Source organism: Cydia pomonella, chromosome 19, assembly GCF_033807575.1.
Source record: "Cydia pomonella isolate Wapato2018A chromosome 19, ilCydPomo1, whole genome shotgun sequence".
NCBI classification, from domain to species: Eukaryota; Metazoa; Arthropoda; class Insecta; order Lepidoptera; family Tortricidae; genus Cydia; species Cydia pomonella.
This window is the reverse complement of record NC_084721.1, coordinates 3,722,211-3,745,939: the sequence shown is the minus strand read 5'-3', so window position 1 is coordinate 3,745,939 and position 23,729 is coordinate 3,722,211. Positions and strand designations below refer to the sequence as shown.

General features: G+C 38.7%; 3 protein-coding genes across 7 annotated transcripts in view; 2 read left to right on the top strand and 1 right to left on the bottom strand.

Moving 5' to 3' along the window:
• The window catches only part of LOC133528247 (transcription factor kayak-like), a 55,554-nt gene extending 34,061 nt beyond the window's left edge, over window positions 1–21,493 (bottom strand). The window contains exons 1-2 of one of the 3 annotated variants that reach the window (XM_061865539.1): window positions 21,402–21,493; window positions 12,461–12,565 (exon numbers count right to left, since the gene is read on the bottom strand). In XM_061865539.1, coding sequence (XP_061721523.1) covers window positions 12,461–12,565; window positions 21,402–21,422 — 126 coding nt within the window. In that variant the 5' untranslated portion in view covers window positions 21,423–21,493. Of the gene's footprint in view, window positions 1–962; window positions 1,218–12,460; window positions 12,566–21,401 lie in introns of those variants that run through there. The other 2 variants (XM_061865541.1, XM_061865540.1) reach the window with 2 other exon arrangements.
• Window positions 14,554–20,705, top strand: LOC133528245 (uncharacterized). Of its 3 annotated transcripts, none has more exons than XR_009800971.1 (2): window positions 14,554–20,489; window positions 20,584–20,705. XR_009800971.1 is itself a non-coding variant. In XM_061865535.1 (2 exons), the coding sequence occupies exon 2, from the start codon at window positions 14,935–14,937 to the stop codon at window positions 20,431–20,433; it is 5,499 nt and encodes a 1,832-aa protein (XP_061721519.1). In that variant the 5' UTR covers window positions 14,580–14,663; window positions 14,760–14,934; the 3' UTR covers window positions 20,434–20,657. The 3 variants fall into 3 exon arrangements, 2 of the variants coding, with proteins under 2 accessions (XP_061721519.1, XP_061721521.1); XM_061865535.1 differs by having other exon boundaries at window positions 14,580–14,663; window positions 14,760–20,657; XM_061865537.1 differs by having other exon boundaries at window positions 15,982–16,153; window positions 16,234–20,657.
• Window positions 21,494–23,070: 1,577 nt separating the features above from the next.
• The window catches only part of LOC133528248 (transcription factor IIIB 90 kDa subunit), a 56,792-nt gene continuing 56,133 nt past the window's right edge, over window positions 23,071–23,729 (top strand). Inside the window, exons 1-2 of the mRNA XM_061865543.1 lie at window positions 23,071–23,225; window positions 23,320–23,544. Of these exons, the coding sequence (XP_061721527.1) occupies window positions 23,331–23,544 (214 nt within the window). The 5' untranslated portion in view covers window positions 23,071–23,225; window positions 23,320–23,330. The remainder of the gene's footprint in view (window positions 23,226–23,319; window positions 23,545–23,729) is intronic.

Genomic DNA, 23,729 nt, shown 5'->3' with positions numbered 1-23,729 from the left:
AAGTGAGAAAACCCGACAAGTGCAAACATGTCATTTGTAAACCTATCGGCTATTGGCTATTTAACTCCGATACAAATGATTTTTCTAGAAAAGTTTTCCACGGTTTCCGAGACGTAAATAACTAGATTAGAAGTGTAAACAAGACAAGCTAATCTTGCTAAGACAGCGATATCGCTAAAAGCGATAAGTTTGAAGGTAAAAAAAACATTGCGCATGTTTTGAACAACATGATACGACGTATATTGTAAGCGTAGCGCCATCTATGAGAATTGCGATGAAGCTTTAAAAAATATAAAGACTCGAGGAAAATGAATTGCTTCGAAGAAGTAAACATATTCCATGTAAATTGTTATAAATGAACATATTTACATTTAAAGTATAAAAGCCACGATTGAAAAGGCAAGGTCTTCGACCGTTTTCCGAGAAAAAATGGGCCGATGACGTCACGTCAGAAAGAAACGCACATATTAATCTTATCCTTATCACACGCGGACACGACCAATGGCGTAAGGAACTTCAAATGACAGGCCATAATGCGAACACTATTGGTCGAACTATTAAACATTTATTAGTCCACAAGTGTTCTTGTTTTTCGACACCATTAATTACGCAAACAATGCAACACTTAATTAATTCCTACGTTCATTAACTAGCGATAACTTTATAGGAATAACAAACGCAGATGTTTGAAAACAGTTTTTCGAAACTTTCTGTACTATTGCAATATATTTGGTAACACGTAATAAGCTAAGACTGACAAAGAATTTACTTTGAAATGTACATAACATATAAATTAGGACACGGTAACATATCCAAGAGCTAAAGTTAGCTAAACTCAACATACAAAAAAGTTCGGGATAAACTTTTATGGACCGTAAATATGATGTAGCCATTGTTCCAGCAAATATTCGAACTCTTCTATATGCAGATTTTACCCCACATAGCATAATTAGCAAACTTACCACTGGCTTGTTGTATTCATCATTCTGGTACTCGAACATGGTTGCGAACATAAGACTACTATCGTCTTGTTCGCTGTAGTAATACGGCACTCGCTGAGACATGAAGCTGGTTTTGCAAAAACCGTTCAAAACAATACACACAGAAAAGTTTTGTAAAGTTCAGGCGCGGCACGTTACGGTTGTCAGTGATAAGGTATGACTCATACGAAGGCTGTGTTGAGCGCGGACGCGGGCTTCTAGTATGTGTTTAATATCAGACTGACTCAGATCGCGGCCCGCCGCCGGTTTTGTATGGCGGCTAGCCACACCGCGCACGCGCGAGAACCACTACACAACAGAAACGCCTCAAGTACAGAACTATTCCAACAATTCGCTTGCAACGCCAAATCGTTTTCCAGTTTTTCAGATTCTGTGAATCATGAATTTCAGCGACATACTGGTAAATATTTTGGCTGTGAATTGTATCGACTTTTGCTGAAGGTTACGATAGCTGGGACTTAGGTTTGAAAGTTGGCAAGTGTTCAACTTATCTGTAGTACTGAACTGGGCTTCGGAGAACTGAAATCGTTAGGAGGTTCTGGCAATCGTAATGCATACAAAATACGAGAGCGAAATTAAAAAGATTTCATTATTATTAAAGCCGTTGGGACCAAATATATTGCAAGACAAAGCAGATCATTAGAGTAAACTGGACTGTAAACTAGTTGCTGTCTTGAGCAAAACACTTCATGTTCAGGATGTAAAAACAGGAAAATCATAAGGCTAACGATTTCCTATAAGACTTCAGGAAAAATTAATTAAAACAGTAAAGTCTTATATTTACATGGAAAAACAAAATAACTCAACTGAATTCGTGAAAAGGTCAAAGTAACCTGGGGTTGCCCGGAGTACTTAGTTAAATGAAAATTCGAAGAATGATTAAGACACGTTTAAGATCTTGGAAAGATCTTTAAAAGATCGATAACTAAACGACATGTCAAAATTGACGTTTATTTCGATTCCGCTGTGATCCCAGTAAGATCTATCTACGATATTTCTAACTTCAAAGTGACATTGGTTGCCCGAATCGAGCTGCTTCTGTCAATTATACGACAAACAAACGATATCTAAATGAGAACTTATCTAAACCAGAACGTATCATTATCGTATCTCATTCTCCGAATCGGGCCGTTAAATAAGTTTTCAAGAGTTGGAAGAATGTTAATAGTATAATGGAGAGTTTCTCCGTGGGTACCTAATATACTATTTCCGCTCTCCAAAACCTTCACCTAGGACTGAACTGAGACTACAGTAATATCCAGCCGCATTCGAGGGAAGCCAGTGCTGGCCAACTAGTGTAACTTGATAGACAGTCAGACGTACTCTTTGAGTAACCACAGTTGAAATTCCGTACACATACACTCAATGACAAACAAAATGGGCATCAATGTACGAAAATTCTTTACAAACAGAACCACTTTCATTGATCTTAAATGTATAAAAGATAAACCTATAAATCACGAAACTGACGAAGTGAAAACTGCAACTAGCCCTTCTAATAAAACAAAGGTGAACGACTGAATGAAAACGATACATTCATATCCGATTCCTGTTCAAATTCAAATGTATGCACATATTATTTACAACGCATTACATATCCTCGTAGACAACTAGTCCGTAGTGACATATTTCTCAAAAAGACATCAGACTATTCAATACTGAGTCTAAAATATGCACAGAAACGTAGTATCTTATCGTTTACTACATTTGTCTTTACCATTACACTTTCTACATAAACTATGACACCTAATTAAAATACAATTTATGGTGTAGTTGGACAATATTTACATGAATCCACCACTATTTTAGTATATACTGAAAGCATGGCAATGTACAATTGTAAATTTCTGAAGTACATTGTCTTCGCACTCCTGATTACTGATTGTAGACCGCAAATTAACGCTTCCTTGTAAATCTACATTCCAAAGTAATGCAACTGATTTTCACAGAACATTTGGTATTAGGCATTCGAGGTGAGAAAACAAAACTCGTCGGAAAATAACAGGCTTCTCGTTTTACGCAAACGTCACTTTGAGACACCTTGGAATAGTCGGAGTACTCTACTGTCGACCAGCTAAATATGTATCCTGAACACATATTGAACATAACCATCATCATAAAGAAAGAACTTGAAGGCTCCAATGTTTCTGAAGTTGAAAAAGAAAACAATGAAGTCAAACCCCACCACGTCGTGGGAATAATTGTCAGAGAATTAGTAAAGAAACGAGCGCTATATGAATCATGAATTAATTATAATAGCCTTGCGCTTCTTGCATATTTAAGCCGAATCTCCTACAGCGCAGTTGTCGATAAGTTTTGCGACGTAACCGCCAGAAAATCTTATCGCGCAATTTCACGGATGCTGTGACTTGCAACGAAATCGTAGATCGGACCTATTTAACTGTTCATATTTGTACAAATCTCCATCTCAGTAACGGCCTGTGGTAACGGCCCAGGGACACGAACGCAGCTGCTGAGGCTATAAATTACTTATCCCGGTTTCCTATCTAGTTACCAGTTTCGAGATATTCACTGCGATTACTATTTACAAACTTGTGCTGATTTAAGTGCTATTTCTAGCCATATACTAGCTCCGGATAGTATATAGATAAATATAAAAAATATTTTCATTGAAGCCTCTTCTTCATCAAACTAGCGTTTTCCTGGCATAGTGCCAGGGTCCGCTTTCCTGCGCAATCTTCTCCACTTTGCCCAGTGTTCGGCATTCTCAAATGTGAGATTAATTAAAGCCTAACTAGCCAAAATCGCACATATTTCTATTGTACAACGATAAGACGGATATCATCAATTTCCACATCTCTCATCTCTTTCATCAAATAATCGATGATGTCTTCAATTAATTTCAAGGTTTTTATCACGCTCAGCAACTCAGCATTTTAATTCTATTCCTATATTTCCTATTAAACGTTCCAGACTCAAAATATGACAGAAGTACTGTGAAATGCTTAATATTACAATAATAAATAGTGAGGTTTCGAAGTGTTTAAAACGCATGGCTCTTCTGGTGTTATAATGAAGACACGCAAATTTTACGCGACGTTGACCGCATCCCATCTAGTGGCTCTCTTTTCGGTTATTTTAATGGCGTCACATTGCACGTATATGTGCTTTAAGACACATACACAAATACAATAAAAATATAGATAAGTACTAAGTTTTCCCTTACCGCACAGAGCCATAGAGCATTGACTCTTAAAAAATTGGGCTTATAATATAAGCTAATACCTAAAGGAATTATATTTTCCTTCTCGATTTTAGTTGGATTGTCCTCAATTGTCTGATGTATAGTAGGTATTATAATGTTAATACTACTCACACATACACAATAAGGTATAAATTCTATAAATATAATAAAAACAGCCGTTTTACTGCAAAGTGATGATAAACGATGGTCAACACAAACCTGCTTATGTTATTGTTGCAGTTGTTTACATACCTAGATACCTACATATTTAATGAACTCGGCCTGGCACATGTAAACTAAATGAAACCAAACGATACAGTCATAGCTAAATGGAAAATTGAAAGGAATGAAGGAAAAATATATCCCAACTTGGGACAACACCCAACAGACAAAAAGAATTCTTATGCCAAATGATTCTTATTTGACAAGTCCTTGTTTAATAGTTTCTATTGGAACCACTCAAACTAAACAGGAGGTAACGTATTAAAGTAATGCTTGAGGCGTGAAATATAACCTTGAACGATGTCACGCTAGTGCTCTGCTCTGACCCTTTCTTGGCAGAAACTTTCAAGAGTTTCAAGGCAATAATAAATTCATATCTAATTAAAAAGAATCCTGCCTGAAGACAAAACATCAAGGTGAATAACCTACGCCTAAATTTTTATTTGAACGCTGTAATTTTCTTGGACCCGCCAAACCACTCATGCGCGTGTATAAATCAGCACCAGTAATGTGCGCCGATCGTGTTAAGATTTTTTGTTGTAAACGACAACAAACCGCAATATACAAAAAGCCGCACTCATATATAAAACCGCGTTTCTAAAATAAATCATATAGCAGTAGACTTAAGGTTGAAAACACAAAAAAATTCAAAACTGATTAACTAAAAACGTAAAATTGTTGAAGTTTAGGAGAGTTTAGGTGACGTCAGGCACATTCAATTGATTTATTAGAAATGTTTACATGATTTAAAAACTTACGATTGATAAGATTGCACTATCAATACCATGTCCGGTGCTTTTCCTCATTTTTCGACATTTTGCAAGGATTCCCTATAACGTTTCCTTATCTTTTTTTTCGATTCGTAGAAGCGATCGGAAAATTGCCGACAATTGAACCCAGGACCTCGAAACATAAGGCAAGTAATTTAGGTATAATATCAGTAAGATACTCATCACTTACGATTACGACCCTATTATATTAGATTTTCTAGATAGGGACGTCAAATATTTGCTAAAGTTACGATATGGATTGGATATGTCAGTGTCAAAAGTGACGTTTTTGTTAGAAGAAACGTATTTTTAGGAATTTTTGACGTGTAAGTTCGAATTTGGCCGTTAGTATCAAAACAAAATGTTCAGTTCATACAAAGCGGTAAAGTAATCTAATACTACACAGTAGAGGTATGCTTATATAGTAACAGAATTTAGAAATCGGTCATAATTTCACAATGAGTAGGTAGGTATTTTGATCTCTTAGCGTTTTTCTGATTCTTTTAAACTATTCCTAAGATAAGAATGTAGTTTAAAGAAATGTCCTTTACGATTAATAAATATATGAAATAGCCTTTAAACATTGATTAAAATGGCAAACTTAAAAAGTTGACTACTATTTAATGATTCATTCATTATTTCGTAATTCAACGTGAATTATAATACCTAACATCGATCTCGATACGTGACTATTTCGCTGTACACAATTCCTACCCTGTTCATATCATACAAAGAGTGTATCGTATTACGTTACTTTTGTCATTTACGTCATTTTATAAAAAGTGAGGTTATTGATGTTATCGCAGAACTGAGGTGACATTCTAATCGCATGCAATTCAAAACCTTATTGCATCCAGTACATATCCACTATCCGTTTAGACTTAGATGATACAGATTGCGAGATCATATTACAGTGGCGCCCAATGACTAGAGTCGCGTGCATTAGGAATAAGTACTTATTATGGACGACCTGCTGAATCATGGCAAAGGTCATTAAGGAACGAAGTTCACGGTCAGCTTTTGTTTGTTTCTGGAAAGTGGAAAGTGAGCTAGCGAGAATTGGAAATGTTATATGGACTAGGATTAATGGGGTAGTTCTCGGTAGCGGGCTAATGGGTGTACGATACGATCCTAATCGGTAAGTTTGAAACAATTATATATTTACTATTGTACATGATTATTTATCGTACAGAAGGGCATATTTTAACGATAATTTTCAGAGAAAAAAGCAATTTGTGTGCCATAATGCACCGATTGCTCTCATTGCCCTCACCATACTCTAGTATGATGTGGACATGGACATGTGGTATTTGGTAGGACCTATGCTTGAAAATGATTGAGTTATTGATGTGTTGGTGACAACGAGATCGCCACATATTAGCATTGCGTAAGATTTGGCTAAGAAAGAGTTGTCAGACAACTCATTCAGTGCCCAAACCGATATAAATGGATTATTGTAATGCGATGCCGCATAATTTGTAGGTCGCCATTTTTATACATTTTTCATGTTCTCGGATCTGTCGGGAAGGCAGGTCAAGGTGGTCAAGTATTTTAAGTTGTTTTTTATGATATGATAGGCAAAATAGCCGAAGAATCGCCTGATGGTAAGGACCTGCCGTTGCCCATGGACCTGCAACACCATGAGGGGTTGCCGGCCTTAAAGATGAGAATACGGTGTTTTCTTGAAGCTCGTATGGGCCAGGAATACCGCGAGCGACAGTTCATTCCACAGTTTAGCTGTGCGAGGCAGTAAGTTCCTGGAGAAGCGCACAGTTGAGGACTGTCAACCATATAAGTGGTGAATATGGAATTTTTTTTCGCGTAGACAACAGGATGTTGTGGTGTCATGTTTTCTTCTACTGCAAAGACCAGTTAGTAAGCCATCCTGGCTTAAGTGGCTGAATATGCAACAAGACTAAGGGCTAGGTCCTCTCAACAATACGTCACCTATAACAATACGTCATCTTTGTGTTGTTTGAGTGACAACTTTTTGTCAATTACCTAAGTAAAGCTGTGTCTTTTACTGAGGTGTGCCAATAAAAAATATTCTATCTATATATTTATTTTAAGTTCCAAACTTTATAGAGAAAATCGTCCCATTTGGACTGACTACCAATTCTGAGGGTATGAGGCCAGGATGTTATACAGTTGTTGTCGTTGTTATAATATAAGGAACTTAATCCTTACGTAACAAATTAAAGATTTAAAGAAATACATTTATTTAACGCCACAACATGATACATAAAGAAAAAGAAGGCATTCAGACATAAATATACGCTTATTACTAAGTAATTAATTTAAGTTCTCATAATTGTAAAATTCTTAATGGGAATAAATGATCTTTAAACCTAAAATATCATTGGACGCTAAAATAGGTATTCAGCATAATGCCGCGGCAATCTGTGGCGCTGGTTTTCAGTTGTCTAAAAGAGTCAAGATAATGACCAGGAACACGAAGCTCCGGATATATGTACAAAACGCTCATAAGGCCAATCCTTATGAAACACTGGCACAAAAGGAAAAGCGCGCGCTACTGGTAGCTGAGAGGAAGATCTACCGAATAATCCTAGGACCTACACGTGGAGAGGATGGAACTGTAGACTCCGCAGGGACCAGGAGATTGAAGATCTGGTGTCCGAGCCGAACATCATTGGAGAAACGAAAGCCGCCAGACTCCGATGGCTCGGACACGTAGTCTGGAGGTGAAGATCGTGCAGTCTGGAGGGCGCACTGGAGTTCCAAATGGCCGAAAACCGTCTAGACGCCCTAGATATTGCTGGAGAGACCAAATGCAAAAGACCTTAGCGAACTCGGCGCCGTCGACTGGACAGAAACGGTTTTGGACAGAGAAGCATGGCGGTCTTTGGTGTCGGAGGCCAAGATCCACGTTGAGTCGCTGCGCCACAGCAGTAAGTTAGTAAAAGAGTCGATATCTTATACAAGCATTCAAAATTGACAACTATCAATCTCCCGAAAAAAATCCAAAAGACTGCAATCTATATGAATACCATCAATATACAATATTTATAGTAGCTATCCACGCCGTGATCAGCAATGGCGACCCTGGCTAATTTCGAGGGTGAGCTCTGATATGGCTTGCAAAACCGAACTTCTTTTAAACCACCACATATTGGAATCTTTGCTGTAGAACTTGGGTACTTTTAGGCCAGTAAAAACCCAACCAACACCACTCCACTCGAAAACCGCGTAAATGCTATTGTTTGCTAATGCCAATATCAATTCACGTACCTGTGCCCGTCAGTTTGAAGCAATCAAGTTATTAGGGCGAGCGACGTGTGGTAGCGTAGCGTTTTCCTCGAATATGACGTCACGCCGCACGGTTGACTGGTTAATAAAATAAATATGTCTATAAAACGACCCTAGGTGGAGGTAGGTAGTAAATATATGTCGCTACTTTAACCTCGTAAGGCCCACGGTCCTACCCGTAGGTATTTAATTTAATTTACAGTACATATGGAGCTACATTACTTTTTTCACTTTACGTGTCTATGTTGAAAATTTAAAGGGGCATATGTAGTATATGTACAGTCGCCACCAGATATATCGGAGCAGCCAAGGTGCTTACAGATATCTGAACACGTACTCTAACGCCTTGACAATAGAGACGTGTTCAGATATTTCTGAGCACTTTCATATCTGATAGTACTGTAAAACGTTGTACTGTACGAATTGTACTTGGGTTTGGCAAAAATTGTTATTAATAATACCGTTATATTATTTTGCAGCTTTTTTATTATTTCTATGTTTGTTTGTTTGAACCATAAAACAAAGGAAAAGTTTTATTTTATTTTATTTTCTATGCGGTTTAACATACAGCTAAGAACAATAGTTTATGATACCTACTGTACTGCGGCAAACCACATTTTCGTATTCCAGACATTTGAGACATTGACATACCTATACCTACCCTTGTAACATTCACCATACAAAATGATTGCTAAGGACATTTAAATTGAATTGAATTTTAAATTAATTTGTATCTATTGAAACGGAGGGTACATTTTATTGTACTGTAAAAGTTTATTTAATAGATAAAATCATCCACTCGCTTTCATGATGTCTATGCCACAGTACAGCAAAGGCTGACGTCACCACTTTGCGATCGCCAGAAAAAACAAATCATATTTTGAAATCTCAACGGGCTCCAAAATATATGTAGAATAAATCCGGAAAATCCAGATTGATAAACAATATAGGCATCCATGCAAAGAAGCTACATTATTTAAAAGTTCTTCATAAATAAAATAAATGCAAGCATATTTTTTTGAATGCTGATTGCCATCAAAAATAAAATAATAAAAGGGATTTTATGTTTGGACTTCAAGGCCTTACCCGGTTGCTCATGTGCCTAAGTAAATGTTTTGCATGAATATTAATTAATTAAACAGTAACAAAATTAATTGTTTATGTAATTTTATTTCTTGGGAAACCCCTACTTCAAACTGAAACAATAATATTAACTTTCGCGTACTTCCTTATTCTGAAGGACTTGATCCTCTAGCCACCCATAGACCTATAAACAGGTCTCCCATTCCATTCCATTTTGAATCTTTATCTTGACAAATTAATATTGCATTTGTCTTGGCAAGTTTTCAAGTGTGGGCGGCTACAAGTTAACTTAAATATTGTTAAAGGTCTCATTTGGGCACTCATGGTCAATTAGGCAGCATAAATATTCGTTTAATATGGTTTATTTATGGTTGGTGGCTGGAAGTAGCCGCTCAGGATCGCGAGAAATGGAAAATTCTTCTGCAAGCCCTATTTTTTTTTATGATAGAGGAGGCAAACGAGCAGACGGATCACCTGATGGTAAGCGATTACCGCCGCCCATGGACACCTGCAATACCAGAGGGGTTGTTAGTGCGTTGCCGGCCTTTAAGATCGGAGTACGCTCTTTTCTTGAAGGTTTGAAGGTCGTATCGGTCCGGAAATGCCGCAGGCGACAGTTCATTCCACAGTTTAGCTGTGCAAAGCAGAAAGTTCCTGCAGAAACGCACAGTTGAAGACTGCCAACCATCTAGGGGTGAGGACGGAAATGTCCCTAATGAGGGAATAGGATTACATCATCATCATAATATCCAAAAGGAAAAGAAATTATAATACTAAATACAGCTGACATATAACATGTTGTTTACTTAGGAAATATACATAAAAGGTAATAATTGATAACTTCATTTAGGTATGGTATGTATATTATTTTTTGACTGTTTTATATTGCAATACACAAAAAATGTTAAGGTTAATGACCCACTCAGAATGAGATCGTCCAATTTAGTGAATTAGGTATTATTTTTTTATATTTATTATATACATACGGGACAAATAGGAATGATTTGTATGCAGCGCCTATTCTCATCTGTGGCTGATTGGGACAAATGGGAAAACACCTACTTAACAGACTGCCACTGCGCTTGGTATGATCACTATATGGGAAAAGCATTGATAATTAAGTTTATGGATATACAAGAACTTGAGAAACTCCCTCCTCACCCTTCATTAAATTTTGCCTCCTAAAATCCGATGTCTGGTGATGTTGTTGTAGAAGATACATATTATTGGAGGTGACTATAAATTACAACTTTGAATTAGATAGTCAAATAAATAAACAAATAAATATTTAGGGACAATCTTATATAGGATCTGGACCTAGGCCCAAACTAAACAAAACTTGTACTATGGGTACTAGGCGACGATATACCTACGTATCTAGATAAATACATGCTTATATACATAGAAAACACCCATGACTCAGGAACAAATATCTGTGTTCATCACACAAATAATTGCCCCTACCGGGATTCAAACCCAGGACCATCGACTTCATAGGCAGGGTCACTACACCACTAGGCCAGACCGGTCATCAAATAAAACACATCAATTAGTGATATGTTGATAATTGTATATAACTCTCCACGGCCGATTGGGCCTTGGTGACTGCTACCAACACCGTTACTGCCTCTGGCATGCTCACAATTGAATGGAGAAATGAAAATTTAAGAAATTGCACAGCGGAAATAGCATTACTTGGTTTACTTTAGACTTTAATAAAATTCCTGTAAGTGTAAGAACTTTGTTTATTTTTGGATAAGATATTAATGTGGTGACTAATATCTGTGTTACCTATCAGTACCAGTGAGGTAAGTGCCATATGAAATTCGCAGAATTGTTATCAGATAAGAGAGTAAATTTATGAATGTGTTATGTGAGTTGATAAGACCAGTAAAATAATTAGAATGCTTTGATTAATTCCTTACATAAGTATTCAAATAATGTAAAAAAAAAATATTTTTTTTTTTTAAAGATACAATGAATACCAGGATTTGTCATTTTGACAATAATCAATGTATGTCTAGAACTTGCTGTTTAATTATAAAACATCTCATCAGCCAATAATTTATTATCTATATATGTCCCACTGCTGGGCACAGGCTTTCTCTCATGAGCGAGAGGGTTTTTTCTTATTTCCTTAAATCATTGTAATGTTTAAGTGACCAGCTGGCTAAGTACTGTATTTTGCAGTAGTAACATGAACACTTATAACTTTAGTTCAAGCAAAATGATAAAATATCTTTAAGAGAGGGTTATATTCTTCAGAACAACAAATATAAGGTTATAATGATGCAACAGTACAAATGCTGTAAAACTTTATTTAGAGTCAGATAATATGCTTTACATACCAAACTATATTGGGCTCTGGTCTGGAGCATGCAAAACTATTAAATTTATCCAATATGATAAAAATATTGAAATTTCAGACAGAGAAACTGACCTTCGACTAAGAATGACTGTTCCCAGATGGTAAGTAAACAGAAATTATAAGAAAGCTGAGTCATTTCACTGGTTCAGTAACAAATTATTTATTCTTGCTTTGAAACCACCTAAAATAAGTCAAAATTATTATGGAAACAGACACCAGAAGCAAATTTCCTTATAACCATTGGTATTTCAACGCTGCTATTAAATAATACAATTGAAAACAAAGAGCCCTATCAACTTGTGGTTGCAGGAAGTACCTCTATGGAACAACGAAATACAATTGTTTTGTATTTAATAATAATGCTGACAAACATTCAACTAGTTGAAAACTAAGTTACCTGTTACCTATTATAGTTTGAGGTTAGTTCAAAGCAATTGTAACTCAATTGAGGAACATACGAGTAGTTTCAGTAGGTTTCTAGCCTATATACAACAGATAAAGCATTGGCGTGACCTTGAACTGTTTTTTTTTTATTTCCACTCACCGAAAGCAGCGATCTGGACGCTTGTATCGTTGCCATGAAGTCATTGCTGGAGCCCTGCGAACTTTGACTATCGTTGGACTCAGAATGGTTTGACTGGCTATCACTGTCGCGCACAGCGCGATTCGCCATGTAAAAGTCGGTATGTATCAACATCAGTAATGTCAATCTATATTTTGAGCTGTGGTAACACCACTCTTGTTTTGACTAACTTCCGCTTGTTGGTATGTGGGTAGAAAGATGGCGAAAAGGTTGTGCCGCGGAAACGAGGAGAGAGATGAGCAGATTTCGTGATCGTAAGACAAGTTAGGAGCTACGAGCTTCTAGGAGACTTGTACCCCATAGAGAACACCTCAGGTGAGTGTTTGCTTTGCCATATTATTGTGTCGACCTAAACATGCATCATAAGGTGGAAAGATGAGGAGACGGTTATAGAATATCGTTCTTTCCGTGAGTAGTAGTCCAATCTTGCAGTGCACAGCACACTTGGTAGTCGAGGACATTGGACTGGGAAGCCCCGGGCTCCCATGTATTAGAGGTGTGTCCGGGAACACACGGGCACGGTCGACTAAGTTGGAGCAACCGAGGCGAGACTATGGGGAAGGTGGAGGTCTCCGGGGGGGCATAGCCCCCCTGTCCGGCTAAGTGACTAATGTATGAAATATGATAAGAGTCACCAGGGATGTACCCCTGTTTAGACCGGAGCAAGTCGACCGTTGCCCAACTGGAGGTGCATAGCCATTAACTATCATGAGATTTCCTCTTGCAGTGAAATGTGTGGCTTAGCAGCCACACAAAGGGTAAAGAGATGGAAAGGCACCAATGAAGATCATGTATGTGAGTGGCACAGCCACACGAGAGAGGCCAGACCTCATCGTATCTGTATACACATAAATTAGTAGAATGGATTAAAAATGGTCGACTCATCTTTCCATTCTCGTGATATAAATAAAAGTGTAATATATATATATGTATCCATGTCGTCCAATTGTATAATGTGAACCCAGCATTTAGTATTTCATACATACATTATTTAGGAAAGACGACATTTTGGTGGAGATGCTGGGATGTTGATATTAATGAGCCGGATAGGTGAGGCTTAATTTATCAAAATTTACTCCAATAAAAGTTTTTTTTTAACAAAGAACGTTGACGTAATTCTTTGTCGAAGCAGATATTATGATTATTTAATTATCATGATTCACTGTTGCAACATGTTATATTATAGTGTATAATAATAATGAAATCATACGAGTACAATTTACTTTAGTATTAAGGAAAACATGTACGAATTATATTTTGAAATTATATTTCACAACTCCCTTTATGCTGAGTGATAGTCAGTCTCTCTAAAAGGGGAGAACTGAAAGGCGCACAGTTAATAAACAGCGAAAATAAATAATTATCGGGATTTGGCTTTAAGAAAGTTGGGAATATTATAAAAGCAAATATTAAAATTCTAGCATAAGTTGCATATACGGTTTAAGTTAGGATTAATTTTGGTACAATATCGTGTATAGCGTACTTAAAAGAAAAATAATGTAATGGTCTTGCAACCGCAACTAGGGACGGCGAGGACCGGGAGGATTGTGCTCGTCCCTTTCTTTTTAGGTGCTGGTAATGGCGTGGGACGGAGATGGTATGGTTCTCTCTGTCTGTGTTTGGAATGAGACTATCCAAACTATGTTTAACTCCATGTCGTTCATTTCTTGATTCATTCGCTCATTCATCCGAGTGTCTATGGTTTTAGTGAGTTCTCATGTAATCGATTTAAATCGATTCGATTAAAATGTGCGATGTTGGAAACAAATATAATGTTTTAGGTGACATTAATACAAAGTCTAGTAATAATCTTCTTTTAGTTAGCAAAAATATGTTCTTAATTAAACGATAAATATTCCCTTTGTTAAATCTTTGTTGGTTCTTTTTCTACTGATTGAACGAATAAACAGAATCGGTGTCATGTGTTTCCGGCGCACCAAGTACGAAAGCCCTACTCTATGGAATCTTCTTTCCATTTCCCGTCTCTTTTGTCGTGTGTGGTTGTCATGAAATTTTTGCGGTTGCATGGTGGCGGTCGAATTTCTAAAAAAGGGTTATTAACTCAGAAAATCCGTTCTAATTGGATCGAAACTGCATTTCGAAGTGACAGCTTCAAAGAGTTAAAGGAGTACAGTGAACAACGAGAAACATACCACGGATCAAGGTAAATATGCATCACGAGCCACGTGCATAGTACCGGCGCGTTGCTATATTTCGGCGGTTCCGAGAAGTAAAATTCCTTGTTGTTTGTTAATTTCAGTTCGTGGAGGATAAAGCACCGGTTTAGCGGTTTGGGAGGTTCGGTGCCGTGCATATGTATGGGAAGATAGTGAAACATTGGTGAGTTTTTACTATCTTATACTTGGCGTATAGGTTATGAATTTCGAACATCAACTATAGTGAGTTTGTCCTTCCGCGTGTTTCAGCACAACACAATGGAAGACATACTGGCTAGCATTCTTCAAATGCGAGAGAACAAACTCAAAATATATATTGAGGGCATTCAATCCGACGAAGCTGGCAATCTCATAATTGAAAATGTATCTGCTACAGTAAGACATTTGAATAACCTCAGTGATAAACTAGAAAGGGAGATACGCCACTACACGACTGCCTCATCGAACCCCGACTTAGCCATAGTTAAAAATGCCATGGATCTGCAACTACAGGCTGAGGACTTAATCATGAATATAGAGTCCATGACGGTTGTATCTGAACCTCATGATACAACAACGGAACGCCAAATGAGTATCAAACTCCCAAAACTGCAATTACCTAAGTTTAATGGGGATCAGCTGCGGTGGTCAGAATTTTGGGACCGGTTTGTTTCAAATATTGACAATCAGCCCATGGCTGAAGCTGACAAGCTTAATTATTTGTTAAGTAGTCTGGAGGGTAAGGCATTGGAAGCTGTAGCGGGCATTAGTATAACCAATCATAACTATGCCATTGCCGTGGAGGCGCTCAAGTCAAGGTATGGGTCAAACGATACTCTGATAGATTTACACTACACTGCGCTAACCAACATGGGACGAGCGGAATATTCAGCATCCAGTTGTAGGCGTACACTAGACGAGATCGAACGGCACCTGCGGGTACTGGAAAAGTTAGGTGAGGACACTGCAGGAAACCACCTCCGTGCTGCCATACTTGCCAAATTTCCAGAACAAGTTCTACACCAGTATCACCTCATGCCCCAACAGTCGAAGGATAATTCTACATCAACGGTGAGAAGGATTTTACTGGATATTGTGGTGGCTATGGAGAAGGCCCAGACCCAGCCAATTCCAAAAGGACTGGATACAAAACCTGAAGTTATTACAACGGAAGTTCTCCAAACAAAGGCTGAATATCCAGTACGTAATGATTCCAAATATAGACAAAGAAGAAATTTAAAGCGAAAGGCGGACAATCCAATTAAAAATAACATACCTCCGAAGAAGACACGGTTACCTTGCATCTTTTGTAAACTTCAAAACCATAACAGTGTGGACTGCAGAAAGTATAGTGACATTGAGTCTAGAAAAAAGCAGTTATCTGGCAGATGTCACAAGTGTCTGAAAAGGAACCATAATACTGACCAATGCCATAAGAAGATAAAATGTTACCGGTGTGGTGATGGACACCTCCAACTTCTGTGTCCAAAGCCAAAGGGTAAGGAAAATTCTCCTGACAGTAGGCACTCAATGGTAAAGTGCTATATGGCAAATATAAATAAGTACAATTTTTTACAGACAGCGGTGTCGCAAATCATCAACCCAAGCAACAACAAAATAAGCAAGCATAAGTGCAGACTTGTTTTGGACTGTGGCTCACAGAGAAGTTATATAACAGTACGGGCTGCTTCCAGACTACAGCTATTACCAGATAATGAAGACCGACTCTTAGTGTTCACGTTTGGAGAAACCACTCCAAAGGAAATGCCAAGCCCTTCAGTAGACATAGTGCTAGAAACCAAACGTGGCACCCAGAAACAAGTAAGAGTAAATATCGTTCCACATATTACAGAGAAGTTACCAATAGCTAGGTTTGATCACTCAATGGTTGATCTAGCAGCCGATGACGATTCTATTGGGGAAAATGTGGATCTCTTAATAGGGAACGATTATTATGAAGGCTTCAGACGTCAAGGGAAGATACAACTTGAGGAAAATTTGTATTTGATAGATACAGACTTTGGCTGGTTGTACTCTGGAGATGATAACTGCAACCATGCTGACATCCCAGAAAATACTTTAACTGTGACCACTTACTGCCACTGTCACAATTCAAGCTGCCCTTATTTCACCGAACCGGACTTACCCCTCAGAAATATTGACATAAAATTTCTATGGTCTCTTGAGTGTATTGGTATAAATGACTCTCCCAAGGCTACTAGACAGGATGAGGCTGTAAAACACTTCAATGAGACTATACAATACAACAAGGGCCGTTATGAAGTAACGTGGCCATGGATTGAATATCCACCCCAGCTTCCTGTCAATTTCGGCATGGCGTTAGGGAGACTGAAGAGCTTGGTCAATAGATTGGATTCGGCAACGCTACAAGAATATGATGATATTCTGAAGGAGCAACTAGACGGAAATATCATTGAAATAGTTGAACCACACGGGAATGACACCGAGCACCCTGTGCACTACCTTGCTCATCACATCGTAAAAAATGAAGGAAAACGTGGAAGGATTGTTTACGATGCTTCAATGAGAGGAATGGGCAAGAAAAGCTTGAACGAATGTCTATACAGTGGGCCCTCTATGCTTGAGGACCTCACAGCCCTTCTTCTGAAGTTTAGGACAAAGAAAATAGGAATCGTGGCTGACGTAGAGAAAGCATTCTTGCAGGTAGGACTTCAAGAGAAGGACCGTGATGTGACAAGGTTTCTGTGGATTAAAGATATCACGAAGGACCTAACGGAAGACAATATGTTATATCTTCGGTTTTGCCGAGTCCCATTTGGCATTATTTCAAGTCCTTTTCTCCTGACAGCGACCATTAGATATCACATGTCACAGACAGATGGAAGCTTACTGAAGGATATAGCAAACAACTGTTATGTAGACAATCTAGTAACTGGAGCAAACTCTGTGAAAGAAGCACAAGAAATTTATGAAAAAACGAGAGAAACCTTTGGGCAAATATCTATGAACATAAGAGATTGGTTGTCAAATAATAAGGAATTTCTTGACCTTATACCTTCAGAGCAGCAAGCAAAACATGAAAATACAGTAAAAATTCTTGGATTGTCATGGGATGTGAAGAAGGACACGTTGAAATTGAAAATTACTGATCAACACTTTGACAAAGATGCTCCAGCCAATACTAAGAGGAAAGTACTTCGTACGTTAGCCCGAATCTATGACCCGTGTGGATTCATTTGTCCGTTAACCCTACCAATGAAGACTTTGTTTCGGAGCATCTGTGAGCAAAAACATAAATGGGACACCAACCTACCAGAAGACCTGGTGCAGTCTACGCAAGAAATATTGAATGAGATAAAAATGAATTTACACCTAGAATTGCCAAGATGTGTGACAAATGTTGATCCAGGTTTAGAGACAACATACATGTTAAATTGTTTTTCTGATGCCTCAAAGGCGGGATATGCTGCTGTCATTTATCTGACAACAAAGAGTAACGAAGGCACATCAGTCTCGTTCTTAATGGGAAAGTCGAGGATAGCCAAAGGTGAAGATACAAGCGAACTTCATATACCGAAATTAGAGCTACTGGGTTTACTCATAGCAAGTAGACTCTTAAAATATGTAAGGGAGAACCTATCTCTTCCAATAAGCAAAGAAATGTTGTGGACCGATAGTTTAGTCGTACATGGATGGATGCGGTCAGACAAACTGTTACCACCCTTTGTATCAAACAGAGTTGAAGAGATCAGAAAAAACCAAATGCAAGCAGAGTTATACTATATTAACACTAAGATGAATCCAGCTGATGTTGCCACAAGACCTGACAGATGGAGCCAATCCAAAGAACTTTGGTTCAATGGCCCCGAATTTTTAAGACAGGATGAAACAATGTGGCCTACAAATAGGTACTATATGAACCATATGACAGTCCTTTCTGTTGGGGAGGGCCTGGACCACAGTGAACACAGGAGCGTCCCAGAAACGAATTGTGGTCCAGGGAATGAACTAGAAACTGTTGAAGCGAATGACAACCAGCAGATGGAAGTTGATGACCAAATTGACCAGTCTGTGAGCAATAATACATGTGATGACATACCAGAGATTGACTCAGTACAGGACACATCTTCATTGAACTCAGCAGATAGTACTATAGTAGAGATAAAGAAACTACAAAAACTTCATTTCGGCAGCGAGATTGCAGGAAAGGTGACACATCTGACTAGAAATCTTGGGTTGTTTCTAGATGTGGATGGTGTACTGAGATGCCAGGGACGAATGGTAAACACTACATGGAATTATGACATGAAACATCCTATATTGCTTCCCAGAGATAGCGAATTTACAAATAAGATAATCAAGGAAACGCATGAAAATAATTACCATGTTGGCACTACACATACTCTTAGCCTCATTAGAGAGAAGTACTGGATACCACAAGGTAAACGTCAGGTGGAACGAGTGGTCTCAAGATGTCAACGGTGCATCAAACACGGCGGTGGTCCTTATCGCTTGCCAACTGCGCCCGATCTACCTACCGAAAGAGTGAACTATAGCACACCATTCACGTACTGCGGAGTAGATTATTTCGGACCGCTTTATGTCAACACGCAAACTGGCAAGCAGAAGAGGTGGGTTGCCCTATTCACTTGCTTGGCTGTTCGAGCCATTCATCTTGAGATTGTTAACGACTTGACAGCAGAAGAATGTCTCTTAGCACTTAGAAGATTTGCTGCCACTAGAAACACTCCACAACGATTGTATTCAGACAATGCCACATGTTTCAAACTAACGTCGGAAGTCGTCAGTAAGCCGTACTGCATTGAAAGAGGAATTGAATGGCGATTTATACCTCAGCTGGCCCCGTGGCATGGTGGATTTTACGAACGACTGATAGGTGTAGTGAAGCATTCTCTAAAGCGCACTCTCGAAAAGCACCTTCTTGGAGATAGCAAGCTGTTAACAGTGCTAAAGGAGGTAGAAGCTGTAGTCAACTCAAGACCACTTACTAAAATTGGAACCGAAGTGATCCACATATTAAGACCAGCTGATTTCCTAAGTCTGGGAAAATGCTTAACCTTGACTCCGGCAACGAATAGTGTCTGTACGGTGGACAGTTCAAAAATTCAAGTTAACCTAATAGAGAGCTGGAAAAGGGGCTTGATAATCCTAGAGGAATTTAAGAAAATATTCATGGCACAGTACTTGACGAGTTTGAGGGAGAGATACCAAAACTCTCCTAAACAACCAAGAATTGTGTCTGATTGCGAACCTAAACTGGGAGATATTGTTCAAATAAAATCGGATCTAAGAAACCGCGAGTTGTGGAAAGTCGGAAAGATAGCAGAGCTAATAAGGAGTGCAGATGGTAAACACAGGGTTGCTAAAGTTAAAGTAGGAGACTCTATTATGACTCGATCTATAGGTCATCTCTACCCATTGGAGACTGAAACAGATGGCTCTCCGCGAACGGTAGCGACAGAGGAGGAACAAGCTGCAACACCTCTAGACACGCCGATAGAGTATTTGGATCTGGATGCTGTCCCAAGTGGAGGCGATGGCATACGGCCTCCCCAAACAAATCCAATACCTGAGAATCAAGACGAGACAGTTGCTACTGAGGAAGTAATGCCTATACAAGAATCTATGATGAACACTGAAGCATCAAGATCGGAGGAAGCCACTTGCAATCCTGACGGTATGCTACCGGAAACTAGGACTAGGAGAGACGCCGCTATTCGTGCCAGAGCGAAAATCTTGGAGTGGACACGTCATCTGCTCACACTACTGCAATAGGACTCCTTTTGGCTGTGGGAGTGTCGCGCACAGCGCGATTCGCCATGTAAAAGTCGGTATGTATCAACATCAGTAATGTCAATCTATATTTTGAGCTGTGGTAACACCACTCTTGTTTTGACTAACTTCCGCTTGTTGGTATGTGGGTAGAAAGATGGCGAAAAGGTTGTGCCGCGGAAACGAGGAGAGAGATGAGCAGATTTCGTGATCGTAAGACAAGTTAGGAGCTACGAGCTTCTAGGAGACTTGTACCCCATAGAGAACACCTCAGGTGAGTGTTTGCTTTGCCATATTATTGTGTCGACCTAAACATGCATCATAAGGTGGAAAGATGAGGAGACGGTTATAGAATATCGTTCTTTCCGTGAGTAGTAGTCCAATCTTGCAGTGCACAGCACACTTGGTAGTCGAGGACATTGGACTGGGAAGCCCCGGGCTCCCATGTATTAGAGGTGTGTCCGGGAACACACGGGCACGGTCGACTAAGTTGGAGCAACCGAGGCGAGACTATGGGGAAGGTGGAGGTCTCCGGGGGGGCATAGCCCCCCTGTCCGGCTAAGTGACTAATGTATGAAATATGATAAGAGTCACCAGGGATGTACCCCTGTTTAGACCGGAGCAAGTCGACCGTTGCCCAACTGGAGGTGCATAGCCATTAACTATCATGAGATTTCCTCTTGCAGTGAAATGTGTGGCTTAGCAGCCACACAAAGGGTAAAGAGATGGAAAGGCACCAATGAAGATCATGTATGTGAGTGGCACAGCCACACGAGAGAGGCCAGACCTCATCGTATCTGTATACACATAAATTAGTAGAATGGATTAAAAATGGTCGACTCATCTTTCCATTCTCGTGATATAAATAAAAGTGTAATATATATATATGTATCCATGTCGTCCAATTGTATAATGTGAACCCAGCATTTAGTATTTCATACATACATTATTTAGGAAAGACGACAATCACTAACATCAAGCTTCATCGTCATAGTCCTCACAAAACACAACACGAGATTTACGTAATGCACAAACGCGATATCAAAAGCCAATTGACGAGGTTAAGTCCAAACCAGTTAGCGTAACGTAAGCGTTCGTTTTCAATCTGATTCTGACAGTTCACTTCACTTGCAACTTTTGTGACAGTTCCGATTCGAAGCAAATGCGCGCAGATTATCTGAGAACACAACAATGATGACTCATCTCCGATGACGTCGTCGTCGCTTTGGGGATGCCCTTCTCTCCTGAGAATTTCTCGCCCCTTATTTCGAAATGTCCAAAGCGCCGCCACTTTGTATCGAAGCATCAACTTTTCGAGTATGCTGTCCTACTTCAGCCTAAACAAAATTTAAAAGGGTGATCTCACCGTCTATAAAAAGATGTATGGCGTGATATTCGACCAATGGCGTCGCAGTGCGGCTATGACGTCATATCGTTTGCGTTTTGAATGCTATCATCATTTTGTTGGTTGGTTGGTTCGTTCGTTTGATACAAAAACTTGATAGCTTTGAATCTGACTTTTGCGTTGAGGATTCCGTGAAATTTGTCTTGATTTCGTTCTAGAAATCTAGTATTTTATTGCCCAATCCTGTTTAGTTTTACTAATTAAAAGTGTCAACAAACAAACAAGTAGGTACAAGTTCTAAATTGTACAAAAACAGTTTTTGTAACTTGGTAGGTATCTTGGATTAGAATAAAGCAATTTTGGATTAGATTATAGTGAGGTTTTCCTCACTATTGTTTTTTTAGTTTCACTCGGCAGCAAAGTTTATTTGTGTGCCTCCTGTGCCTTGAAATCCTCGCAATGCTCAAGATTCCATTTTATGAACCACGCTTGTATGGATACAGGGTAAACAACGACTTTGCTTCCTTGTTAAACAAATAGGTAACTGTCCTAATTATTCAATTAATTATTTACCAACTTATTTTCACTATAGGTAAATAGGTAGTCTGTGCGGAAAGAGAAGAGTCGTGGAATGTATCCCTATACATTCCAATCATTCCATGACTCTTCTCTAGTTAGAATCGTTTCCTTGAATAGTCGTATTTTAGTATGAAATCGTTTAATTTGTAAATTGGTGCGTGACGATTTGGTGACGATGACGTAATCAAAAATGCTTACATTTGATAACAAATTGAGGCAAAAAATGGAAATAATAGCTCGAAAGAGACGCATTTATGCAGCTCACTCAACATATTTCTAGAGTTAGACAGAACAGAGCTAACTCTGCACCGAATTTGATAGCACAGAGCGTGGAAGTGTTATCACAAACGTCAAATGTTTTTAAAATTATGACGTTTGAAATAACTTCCACAGTTTTGATTTTACTATCAAAAACGCTGCAGATTTAGCTGGGAACGACTCGAGAAGGATAATTTATAACGCTGCGGTTAAACTAGTTATGAACTACAGCATGGTTCAACCTTTTCAGTTTTCAGGGGAGCTACCGCAAAAACCGAAATTCGCAATTTGCGGGGTTCTTTCTCTTGTACTCTCACTAAGACGTAATTAGAGTGAAAGAGAAAAATGCCCGCAATTGACGAACTTCGATTTTCCCGGTTATAGCCCTGAATCGGTTAAAACAATACGTTTCGTTTCACGGCACGCAACATTGTCGCTATTTAACTCAAAAACGTCTCTAATGTGTCAATGTCAGCTGTCATTGCTGTCAAAGTATATGCATGGTTCACTTAACTGTATTATTATATCAAAAAGCATGATAATATTCTCCTTTTTAAACAAATTATATGTGTAACGAATAGGAACGTTGTGAATTATCAGTTCTATCATATCCGTAAGTTGAAAGCTTTGACTCGTCCTGCAAAAACCCTATTAATTCTAACACATTTTGTAAACATTTGTTAACGTTTATATTCATGATGTTTTAGCCGATTTAGCAATGTCGGGGAAGAAATGCAAGCACTGTGGCTCTTCGGAGATAGAAGTCGATCCCGCTCGAGGAGATGCAGTGTGTACAAACTGCGGAACTGTGTTGGAAGACAACATTATAGTGGCTGAAGTAGAGTTTCAAGAAAATGCTCATGGAGGAGCTTCAGCTATTGGCCAGTTTGTATCTGCTGAGTCTAAAGGAGGCGCAACTGGTTTTGGAGGAGGCAAGGCTTTTGTAGAATAATTTCCATGATGATTCAAGTAGTTTTATGTTTTGTAGTTTGCTAAAGAATGGAGCTGCTAAACAAAAAACAATTACAACATCACAAATAATCTTTGTTATTAATAATACAAGTTTCATTACATAATCCTTCAATGATTACAAAATATTGAGATAAAATAAAATATA

Bases quoted from the DNA above. Each gene is read 5' to 3' on its own strand.
- LOC133528245 (XM_061865535.1), top strand. From the start codon at position 14,935: ATGGAAGACATACTGGCTAGCATTCTTCAAATGCGAGAGAACAAACTC.